The following is a 12,506-nucleotide window of genomic DNA, read 5'->3' on the forward strand; positions in this document are numbered from 1 at the left end:
GTTTCCTAAGAGGAGATCTAATATTGCATCCTCTCTAGTTGGTACCTCTATATATTGATTTGGAAAACTTTCCTGAACACATTTTACAAATTCTAACCCGTCTAGACCTTTAACAGTATGGGAGTCCCAATCAATACGTGGAAAATTAAAATCCCCTACTATCACAACTTTATGTTTCCTGCAGTTGTCTGCTATCTCTCTGCAGATTTGTTGACTGACATCTTTTATAAACCTACCAATTTCCACAGTTATCTTGACCATACCTCTTCCGATCCTATCTCCTGCAAAAATGCTATTTTTACAGTCCCTTGTCCCCACCACATCTGTTCCCAGGATGTGGTTTTCCTTTCCAGAACATCAGAGATCTCTTCTTCCTTCAAAGAATGGGGTTTCCCTTTCTCTACCATTGATTCTGCCTTCACTCACATCTCCTCCATTTTCCAAACATCCACACTTGCCCCATCTTCCCGCCGCCTTAATAGTGATAGAGTTCCTCTTGTCCTTACCTACCACCCCATGAGCTTCCACATCTAACACATTATTCTCCGCAACCTCCACTGACTTCAAGGGTATCCTACCACCAAACATTTCTTTACCTCAACCCTGCAAGTGGTCAATATGCTACATCTGCCCATTCACTTCCCTCCTCACCTCCATTCAGGGCCCCAGACCGTCCTTACAGGTGAGGTGCCACTGCATTGTGAATATGCTGGGATCATCAATAGTGTCCAGTGATCCCAGTGCAGCTCCTCTACATTGGTGAGACCCATTGTAAATTTGGAGACCAGTTTATTGCACACCTCTGCTCCATCTGCCAAAAGTAAAACTTCCTGGTGGCTAAGCATTTTAATTCCAATTCCCGTTCTAATAGGTTGTTTATGGTCTCCTCTTGTGCTACAATGAGGCCACCCTTGGGGTGGAGGAGCAATACCTTATATTCCATCTGGGTAGCCTCCAGCCTGATGGCATGAATATCAATTTCTCCTTCCAGTAAAAAAAATCTCTCCCCCTCCCCTTTTCTTTTATTCCCCACTCTGTCCTTGTATCTCTTCTCACCTATCACCTCCCCCTGGGTTCCCTCCTTCCCTTTTTTCTTTGGTCCGTTCTCCTCTCAAATCAGATTCCTTCCTTTCCAGCCATTTACCTTTCCCACCCACTTAGCTTCATTTATCACCTTCTTGCTATTCTCCTTCCACCTTTTCCCCCTGTTGTCTTCCCTCTTCCTCTTGAGTCCTGAAGAAAGCTTGCAGCCCAAAACATTGACAGTTTATTTATTTCTATAGATGCTGCCTGTACTGCTGAGTTCCTCCAGCTGTGTGTGTGTGTAAACTTGAAGTGATAAGTGAAATAATTAAAAAATAAAGTTAACTAAATTATAAAAACAAACAAATTAAAAACATTAATCTAAAGCAAAATATGTTTAACTTCTTTATCTCCTAAACTTTTTCCTTACATTTTTCACTGAGTAGATGAGGCCTTGGCTCCTCAGTGAGGTACAGGGAATTTCAGCAAAATTGGGCTTCACCACTGGATTCTCAGGGGAATCTAGCTCTGAACTGAACTGACAGGTTCAACCTTTTTGTATCTATTGGTAACTTTTAGACTGGTATATTTGGTGGACGCCTGCAATTTAATCTGCTATAAACTACCAAACTCCCGGGTTTTGATCAAATCCATGCAGAAGTCAGCACAATCTGGTCCTGAATGTTCAGACCCTAATGATTATGATTGCAAAATGCAGGTTCTTCCATTGAATGCTGCCGTCACTATGATAGATTATATTTGTAACAATATCACCTTGTCAGCCTTTCAGGCTTGTAGCAGTTTCCATGTTAGTTCCTAAAAGTTGTTGTTGTTGCATCTAATTCTGAAACTGTTACCTGATCGAGAAACCACATCTTGGGTTAAATGAGGTAGACTTGTCGTTACATGGCAGGGTTCTCAACCTTTTTTATGTCATGGACCCCCACCATTAACCAAGGGGTCTGTAGGTCATAAGTTGGAGATCCCTGTTGTAGAGAGGTGCTTTTTTCTTAAGTTTCTGCCAGAAAGTAGATGTGGAAAGTATGTGCTGGGACGACTATGCATGATTAGCTTGTAGCTATTTCACACATCCAGCACGTGCCTGGTTCACAATTTCCTTCCCTCCCCTGCCTCCCCTATTAATCCTGTGATTTCTACTAAATGCAATGATTACTGAGAGAAAGCAAGTAATCAACTGTCCAATTTCATGGTCAGTTTGCTTTAATTAAGAGTAACCAACACGGCTGTTAAAATGAAGATGGTCTGCGGTGGACCTCATTCCAAAGTTTGTTAATCTGCAGTGGAATTGATGAAAGACTAGAGACAAGAACAGATTCATATGTGGTCTTGATATTATTAACAAGTTCAAGTAAAGTTATCATTCAGCCATACACATGAATACAGCCAAACAAAATGGTGTTCTTCCAGGGCCAAGATGCAAAACACAATACCAATGGTCACAAACAGCACATAGCACCTACAACACATATTGTTACAATAGCAGAAAAACATACTGTCACAAAATTACAGACAAGTCTATGGGTGTCATGGCCTGTAGATCCCGGAACCAATCCCCCGCGGATAAGGAGGGCCGACTGTATTACAAGAATCATATGGTTTATTACGATATATCATTTACTGTTACTGTGGTATACAATAGTAATGTCAATGTTGTCTTTATACTTAGAGCATCGCTTCCATTACTGTTCAAGGAAACTAAGATTTTATTGGTAATTTGCTCTGGGGTGAACAATAAATTATTCTAGGCTCTTGTTGCACGCTAGAGTGTACAGAACTTATGATTGTGTCACAGTAATAATACTCACAATGACATAAATATATGCAGCTTACAGCACTGTTAAATAAAAATCATAATTGGTGCGGTAAACCTACAGTTGTTTTGGAAGTTGTACAGTCCCTTTACTCGTGACCGTAATACTTTGGAGATGTTATTCTAATTTTAAAGATGAGTTGATATCAGTAGTATTATGCAATCCCATGATGATCATGCAAAGAAAAGCAAAGCAAGGTACTGTTGTTAGTTTTGAAGGAAAAAAGAACCATTAATAATCTGTCATTTGTCTGTATTGTGCTGTAGGTTTTCTATGTTTCTAATAATCACTTATTCAAGAAGATGAATAACTTGTCTTAAACACAGATTTATGTCTGCTTATCTGTCCATATTTCCTTGTAGGTGGTCAGAAAAGGTTGGCTCACCATCAGCAATATCAGCATCATAAAAGGAGGTTCCAAGGAATATTGGTTTGTGTTGACTGCAGAGTGTCTCTGTTGGTTCAAGGATGAAGAGGTAAGAGGAATATAAATGAAAGAAATCATGCAATTTTATGACTTATTGTAATTATTGTTAGTACGCAGTTGCATAGTATGTACTATAGTGCTTTAATTCAAAGTCTGCAATGTTTTACTTAAATTGTAGATTCATTACCATGGTTCTGTGTGAACTGTATTCAGAATTCTAGTTGCATCATCGTAGTGAATACAGAAAATCAGAAATGTGGCTCTTCAGTTGAAGTAAGAAAAAATGGAGAATGAGGTTTTCTTGTAGTACTGTTGAATTACTACTTTACCTAACTCCTGGCTCTTTTGTTATTCAGTTAAACAGTGTGTATGGAACTACTACGGTGTTTTAAAATGTTATTCATTTACTTATTCAGACAAATAAGACGCATGTCTCTTTCCTGCTATATATAATCTTTTCTGTGTAAAAGCTAAAGATGATCTTAACTTGGTTCCTAATGGGCATATCTTCACCATGAAACAAATGATCCAGAAAATCTACACATTTTGTACAGTTGTAATTTCAGTCAAAGTCGTAAGGAATTTTGTGTTGTGGGAAATGGACATCTCATGTTGCTTTATCAGTGGCTTTTCTTTTGGGATTGGCTTTGAAGCTCTCGTTAGAGCATGTTCTTATACTAAAGCAGCAATAATGTCCTATATAACGTGGGAATGAGCTGCCAACGGATGTTGTGGATGCAGGTTTGATTGCAATGTTTAGTTGAATAAGTATGTGGATGGGTATGGGGAGCTATGGTCCTTATGCAAGTCGATGGGATTAGGAAGAATAACAGTATGGTATTTGACTAGATTGGACGAAGGGTCTGTTTCTGTGCTGTTGTATTCTGGCTCTAAAAATGATTCATTTCACATGAACACATGCAAGTTTGTCTACCTCCAGCACAACAACATTTTTGTGAGAATATGGTGCCAAGGTAGTCTTGGAAGTTTGCTTCAATGCATTTTACAGATGATATATTACACCTATAGTTCCTCTGTACCCTAGAATTGTATGGCTAACGTGCTGTGTAATTTGTCAACTAATTGGGTACTTTGTCCTAGATCAGAGGTTTTCCACCTGAGGTCCATGGTATAAAAAAGACTGGGACCCCAGGTTGGGAACCCCTGATATATTTATCTTCCTGAGTCTTGGAGCTGCAGTCATCTAGACAGTTTCAGGTTATTCCTTTACATGGTAATGTGTGAGGAAGTGAGTACTACCACAGAATGCCACCCTTTGAGCTGCCCTTTAAGTTTCTGTATTAGTGGTGATCTTCAGCACCTTGATGATAAGGAAGGTGGTTAGAGACTTCCTCATGTTAGCATTGGAGTTCCCTAGTACCTATGGGTCACAGTTGTTGCTTACTACTTTTCACTCAATCCTGAAAAGCTGCTGACAATTTCACATATCTGACATGTTTGAAATGTAAAGATACATTTACAGATTTAAAAGTTACAACGATACAACTTTGATCTGTCAATTAGTTAAATATTGCTGCTTTAATCATTTGCAATTTATCGTCAGTAATAAATGCAACCCACAGAGGTGTATGTATGATCAAGAATTTTGGTACAAAATATTCTGGGGAAATAATGTGCTTAATGTTCAATGTATTCACTGTGTAATTCTTCCAGAAAATACTTGTAAGAAATGTATCCTGAAAGATGCAAAATAGAAAATTGGTGATGCCCTAATTTTAATCTTGTAAAAGTGGTAAGTCACCACCAGCCTCCCCATGTATTTCAAGAAATTGCTGCTTTTGTGCATTGATTACTGTAACAGGCTTCCAGATTCCTTGGAGTGAACAATATTCAACATATGAAGAAGATTGGATTACAGTTACCAGTCTTTATAAGTACATAACTGAAATGTTTTTGTATTTTAAATGGCATTTTATGTTGTTACATCTTATAATATTACATAAAACTTCTAAAATGAAACAATTATTTCTTGACTTCTTAAAAATTTGCAAATATATCTTAAAGAATCACTTGTTTCATAAAACTTGGGTTGGTCTTTTTCATTCACCATACTTGATTTTGTATTATTTCATTGTCCTTAAAACTCAGTGGCCTAGAACATGTATTGTCAGGCCACTAGGTACACTGATGTCTGTGATGCTCCATGGCTTCATTATAGTATTATTTGCCTACAATTTTCATTGCAAGTGTATTTTGAGCTTGTAAGCAAAAGAGTGGATAGGGCACACCAAGATCTAGCTTATGTTCTGTGTTAGGGCTAATCTTAATATTTTAAGATGATGCTGCTGAGAATATTTATAATTTCTTAGGAGCTCTGGAGGGCAGGGTTGTGAAGGTTTAAGCATTTCCAGAATTACACATCATTGTACACTAATGGAGAAAAGATACTACAAGGAACAGAATTAGCAGTAGTATGCTTAAAGACAAACACGAAGAAATCTGCAGATGCTGGAAATTCAAGCAACACACACAAAATGCTGGTGGAACGCAGCAGGCCAGGCAGCATCTATAGGGAGAAGCACTGTCGACGTTTCGGGCCGAGATCAGGACTCAGCCCGAAACGTCGACAGCGCTTCTCCCTATAGATGCTGCCTGGCCTGCTGCGTTCCACCAGCATTTTGTGTTTGTTGCATGCTTAAAGAGTTCTTTTCTCTCCTTGACTTAATGGAATGTGGCCTGGTTGAACTGAGCAAGTGAGTAAAGATATGTTCAGCACATTTCAGTTTCAAGTTACTTACTCAACCATCATTATTAGATCGTATTTTAATGCAATTTTTCTGCTGCTGATCAAAGGGGCAGTACTTGTTGAACTTCAGTTTTCAGGTCTCCGGTTGTCTACATTCACTTTGTACAAATGTGTTCATGAAAAATTACAAGAATTTTTGCAGCAACAAAATGATTTTCTTCTAACCCCATTCTCGACATCAGATATTTCTTAAAGAATCACTTGTTTCATAAAACTTGGATTTGGCTTTTTCATTTGCCGTACTTGATGTTGGTATTATTGAGTGAGTTATTCATGTGAAACAAAAGTTAACCATTTTAGTAATATGCCTGTGTTTGTTTAAAGTGATAATCATAAAGGAACAGGATTAAGCAATGTCGCTGCATCATCCGAGCCCTGCATTTATTAATATCATTAATGAACATCTAAATCAAGTAAATTTCCTGCTTTATTTCATCAACTCCTGATTTCAATTATATGCTCGACCTGTTGTTCTGCTAAACTATCTGTAATGCATTTCATTAACTGATAATCTCTAACCTACTTTTGTCTGTTTGGTTTGTTCTGTCTTTATGAAGGTTAAAAGTTGCTCATGATTATTCTTTACTCTGCTACATACTGTGGTAACTTGCTGATTAAAACTCCCTCCAGTGCAGATTGTTATAAAGAAAGCAGTAATCTGCTCTCAATTATGTTTCTATTGGTCATTTCTTGGCTCCTCCTTCTGAACTTCTGGACTGAGAACCATTGTTACTACTCATGTGTGTACTACACTTTATTGTCAATATTGCCCTATCTTCGTTTTCATACTACTTACCTTTTCTAAGTATCGATAACCCTAGAATATTGAGTTCCTAACTTTGGCAACTGCAACAATTGCTAGATCAAATTATTTTTTCTCGATCTGTGCCATTTTACATTATTATTAATACTAAGTGCACCCAGATCTAGTATGGTTATATCTAATTTTAACTTTTAATATTTGTCCTTGATGTGACCTTCATGTCTAATATCCTTTTACTCATGATAAACTTATTGCTTATAGTTTCAATTGCATTATACTGCTTTTGTAAGCTGATAATTATTTTTTTCCCAGTATGACATGATGATAATTTTGAAATCTATTAATGAATGTCAGTGTATCAGTTGGGCAGTTACTGGTATTTGTGTTGGTTGATATTGTTCACTGCCCAAACCTTGTAAGACTGTGTTCATCAGGAAGCTGAAGGCCAGGAACAGCCATTTTTGCCACTCTAATATATGCATTATATGGTCTTACTGGTGTGCACTGAAAGACTTCCCAGGTAGATAAGTTACTTACTGATTCAATGAGGCCACTCCTCTGCACCAAACAACCACCTTCAATCACTTGCATACCTTCTTTCTCACTATTTGTTTCTATCCTCCTCAATGTGTTACCAGTTGCAATTCCCACTCCTCGACAGCCATCCTCAAAGTGCTGTCATGATCCCACTTTTCCAAACCCACCTGATGTGCTATTGGTGTAATATTACACCCCTTCTTCCCAGCATTCTGCTTATCCATAATCTTGTATCTGGGTATGGTGCTGCTCCTCAGTCGCAGTCTTTCCTAATTGTACTGCCAGTTCATGATATCCACCGAACCCACTGAAAGCCACAATCAGGTGTGGGCTATCATTCTTGATCACTTCTACCTAATGACTCCCACACCTAGCAACAGCACAGCCTTTCAAGCCTTTTAGTCACCATTAACCTGAGACCAGCTTTGTAAGGAGAACTAGGCAGTAGATTTTTACTTGGAAGCTGCTCTTTTGCATCAGGTACTGTATATTTGAGGTGTTCAGCTGAGGGGCAATGACCAAAGCAGTTATTGTGGCTTTCTAGTCTCCCCTTCAGAATGCACTAGAACTTTCTGCCTCAGTCTGCTTATTGTTACACGGCAACTGGTTCTCTGCTCCAGCATCTTGACTTTCCTCTTCAAGCTCGCATTTTCATCACCTGAACCCTCCTCCTTGCTTCTTAGTAAAGTTTCACCTCCAACCTTTGTTACTTGATTCACCAGGCTATAAGCCTGAACCCAGTTTCAGCTGGAGATCAGCCAAATAGAGTAGGGAAGTTAATTTTGGAGTCTAATAACATTACTTGCCTCACTTACCTGTTGGTTCTCAGAATTTATTACCTCTGAGAATGAAATCCATCGCAGATATGAGCTTGTGTGTCATTTTCTTTAGGCAATAAAACTACACAGTACAATGTTATATTTACATATCTAGGGCTGATTGATGAAAATGCAATTAAAATATATAATATTTTATGTATAAAGATGTATAACTGATAATTGGATATAAAATAACATTAAAGCAATTGTAAAATTAAAACAAACCTATTGTCATTTTACAATTAGTTTTAATTTCAAGCCATGATGATCAGCTGTGAAAACAAATTGTCAGAAAATAAAATTATTAAACTTACTTGTAATTTTCCTACATCCTTTACATAACTGTGCGGGTAGATTATTAAATAACAGTTGTTTCAGAGTGATTTACTTGAGGACATTTGCAGTATTTGACCTGATCAAACCAATCCAATTAACTTTCCGATTATCCAAGAGTTCTTTATTTGTTATGTCTGCATTGGTGATAAAACTAGATGTACATGCATTAAAACAAGTAGGCAATACAGCAGATTAGCAAAAAGACTGAATCTACAACTGTACTTCGGTGTTGAAGATGGCATTTTAATCAATCTCAAGAAGTCTCTGGACTCTTCTTCTGATTTCCAGCTGAATGGCTCTCAGTCAGGCTGGGTTGTCATGTGACTGCCTGTCTGTGCCTGCTGTACAGGTGAGAGGATTTTCTGCACAGCAAGTGTAGACAGGCAGACACATGACAACTCCTACCAGCCATTTCTAGGATCTTTTACTGTGTTCTTCATTGTAGTAAGTAAAGAGTTTTCACAACAATTGATGTGTTCTTGAATGAACATTCATTCTGTATTCTTTTAGCAATTAATGTTGAATAATAGCATTCACAAATATACAATTTAACACAAGAGATTACCATTATTCTTAGTAACATGATACATTCTCTGTGAGTGAAAAGATTAATATCAAATTCAACTGTGATTTGAACAACTAGTTTACTTTCACCATCCAAGTTTATAAATCAGTCCCTTTTCTCCTTCCTCTCACCAAATGGCAGCCAATCGCAGCAGGAAGATATTTTCAATTGTAAACCAGTTTTTTAAAAATAAGCAGTTAAAAAGAGTAGAAAATAGTGTTTACATGTCTCTGGAGAGGAAATTTTCAAATTTTGATCTTTCATTAAAAGAACATTTCTTAAATAAAAGCAAAAAATATTAGAATAAGGAGTGTTTGACCTGAAATATTGTAACTGTTTCTCCTTCCATAGATGCTGCCTAACTGTTTCTCCTTCCATAGATGCTGCCTAACCTGACTATTTTCTGTTTTAATTTCAGATTTCTAGTATCTGCTGTTTTTTAAAAACTTTCATATAAGGATTCCTGTTTATGGGATGAGAATACCGAGTAGATTTATCTTAAAATTCATTTAATGGTTTATTTATTTGCATTTATAATAATAAAATATTGTAAAATATTCCTCTTGTCTGTAGTTACAGATGAACATTTGAATGGTCACTACAGTTTACCACTATTATTACAATATGGCTCTTCATTTATTATTACAATAATGACATTATTGTTGACATTAAGTATACCTGGGCTAATGAGGCAAAGGTTTTGTACCGATAATTCAGTAACTGAAAAGAATAAGAATAGTGCTTAATATTTTTAAAACACTTCAAAATCTTTGTATATAAATTAAACCACTTTGAAAAGTCTTGATTGTTAATGGAGACAGATTATTGAATTGATGACATTCTAAAGGAGTAGAAGATACTTAGTATAAATGCAGAAGGTCACAAAAAAAATTAAGATTTTATTTACTTTGACTTCTAGAATGATGGTAATCCGAAATTCTATTTAACACTGAATCATTTATTTGAATATTGTGCAAAATTGTAGTTGAAATGTTGTGACCAAGGTAAAATAATTATCAATTACTCTGGGGGAAAAAGCACAGATAATTAGTCTGCAGAATGATTTAAATATTTTCTATATTAATGTTATTCTTAATATATAAAAATTGTTTTTGTTCACTTTTTACATTTTTGATATATTAGGATCAATAGACTGCAATAAATAATGCCAGCATGTTGGTGTGCAGCATGTTCTGACAAATTAAACTAGTTTCAGGCAAATTTATTGCTTCACAGTATAAATAGTACCACACAATATGGATATAAACTGAGTATATTGATAACCCAAGCCTCTAATCTTAAGAAGTACAAAAATGGACTGCATTATATGCTCTATGTACTGGCAGAAGTGCAGGAAATGAATATTTTAAAATGTTTACTTTGAACTGAACACCCATCTCGTAATGAAACCTTCGCCTACTGGCCAATATCCTGGATTTTGTACAAAGTTTGACGTGGAGTGCAGTTGTTGATTTGCGGAAATTGGATGTTTATTTTCAAACAGATATATTTCCGCTTAAAACTCATTCTTAAAAAAATGATGATTTTTATGTTTTGAACACTTTTCTATTCCAGGCACTTGATTGAAAATACCTTTTGTTGCAGTTAACAAATGTGGTAATTAAATAAATACTTTTTTGTGGTAACTATTTTAAAATATTAAATGTGTATCTGCTCTCAACATTTAAATCCTTCTCAAGTAAATGGTCAAACTGCAAAAACAAATTTTTTCTTTTTACAATAGTGCAGCTACTTAATTGTCATAATCATATAATTCAATTCTTTGATGTTAATGCTATGAAATTTAAAAGAGAATTATTTAGGAAAAAATCCAAATCACAAAAAAAAATTGTGAATTAGTGAGAAATTTTCTTGATAATAAAACATCACCGATTTATTTGCTTGAAAACTCGCCAATGCAACATTTCTTAACTATGGTCACTTTAAATGGAGGCGTGAGGCTTGGGTGGTCCATAACTGCGATGTAGCTAGTATAAACAAATTAGTAGGCCAGTAAGGATAGCAAGATTAAAGAATGAACAGTAAAATCTGAAACATGAGAATCATCTTATAAATAGAATGATTTTACTCATTGAGAATTTTATTTAAACCATTTTACTCCAACCTAACAGATTCAACTACATCTGCAGTTGAATCAAAGCTGTAAATTTAAGAAGTGTGGTTGTTAGTTCAATTCTACACATAACAGACAAAACTTTGGATTTAAAAAAAAACATGGCGGAACATAAATTAGTTGACAAGTGGCACTTCTCTGAATGCTGTGGTCCAAAATACATTCTTTTTGTTCAGCATTTTATGATAACAAAAATGTAATCAGGTATTTTTTTAACATGACTTCCTTTCAAACTGCTGAAATAATCTCTCACTCAGTCCTAAGAATATTACATGTTTCACAGTGATTATTTCATCCAAAGTTGTTGATCTTATTCAAAATAACAATAATTGTGTAAATATGTTGTGTAGTTGGATGTAACATATTTCCCATTCTTAGGATATTGGTTATTGCTTGCACATAGTCTCTTAAAATGTTCAGTAACTGGAAAGTATAAGGGAGCATAATTTTGGAACAAATAAGATTTGTTTTTAAAAGGTTATTGCAACATTTAGAATTTCCTAAGTCAGTGAATTAATGTATGATTTTAAAGTGTTTGCAATAATAATTTGAACAACTTCCATATTAAGATTGTGGAAGCTTATACTTTTCCTCATCAAATTAGAGACCAAGATGGTTAGAGGATATGATGCAGCAAAACTGTGAATGGACAATTGTAAAATTAGCAACACATATTTAGCCTCACAGAAAATAAGCTTTCAGCGGACAGTAATCCCTTGGGTATGCTGATAAGACCTTTCATTTTGCATTTCTTAATCATTCCTTTTTCCTGAAACATATGCCAAGCAGTTGGAGTTAATATCTCTGAAATCAGTTTGAATGTCATATAAAATGAAATTGCTAAAAAGCACTACTATTTCAGGCAAATATTAAGTTGCTTCATTGTAAAGATGTCAATTTAAAATGATATTGGTGTGCTAGGATTCAGAAATGTTGATTCTATTTAATTTCAAGTCTGTGATATTTTATTTTGAACTTTTTATAATACTTTTAGAAAAATTATTAACTCTACCTTCCCTTCTTATCCACTAACCAAAGTGAAACAAAATAAATTAGAATATTCTCCTCCGTATTTAGTTTCAGTCATGCAATGCAAAAATTTTCTTTAACCAACAATGAGACTACAGTGCAGTCCTTTAATATTCTTCCGTGATGAATATGACTTGTATTTTGATAATGTAGGTGGAATTTTTACCGAACTATTAGCATACTGCAATAAAATCCAGACATTTAAGCACAAAGATCAAAATTTTACACAAACTTTTGATTAAACATCCTAATGTTCTACCACTCACCTTAACATA

General features: G+C 35.5%; 1 protein-coding gene across 2 annotated transcripts in view; it reads left to right on the forward strand.

The window, feature by feature from the left end:
• The window catches only part of dnm3a (dynamin 3a), a 217,368-nt gene that overhangs the window by 129,276 nt on the left and 75,586 nt on the right, over positions 1-12,506 (forward strand). Inside the window, exons 14-15 of one of the 2 annotated variants that reach the window (XM_073063585.1) lie at positions 3,218-3,331; positions 6,374-6,446. In XM_073063585.1, the coding sequence (XP_072919686.1) occupies positions 3,218-3,331; positions 6,374-6,376 (117 nt within the window). In that variant the 3' untranslated portion in view covers positions 6,377-6,446. Of the gene's footprint in view, positions 1-3,217; positions 3,332-6,373; positions 6,447-12,506 lie in introns of those variants that run through there. The other variant, XM_073063584.1, reaches the window with a different exon arrangement.

Source organism: Hemitrygon akajei, chromosome 12 (assembly GCF_048418815.1).
Source record: "Hemitrygon akajei chromosome 12, sHemAka1.3, whole genome shotgun sequence".
Taxonomy (NCBI): Eukaryota; Metazoa; Chordata; class Chondrichthyes; order Myliobatiformes; family Dasyatidae; genus Hemitrygon; species Hemitrygon akajei.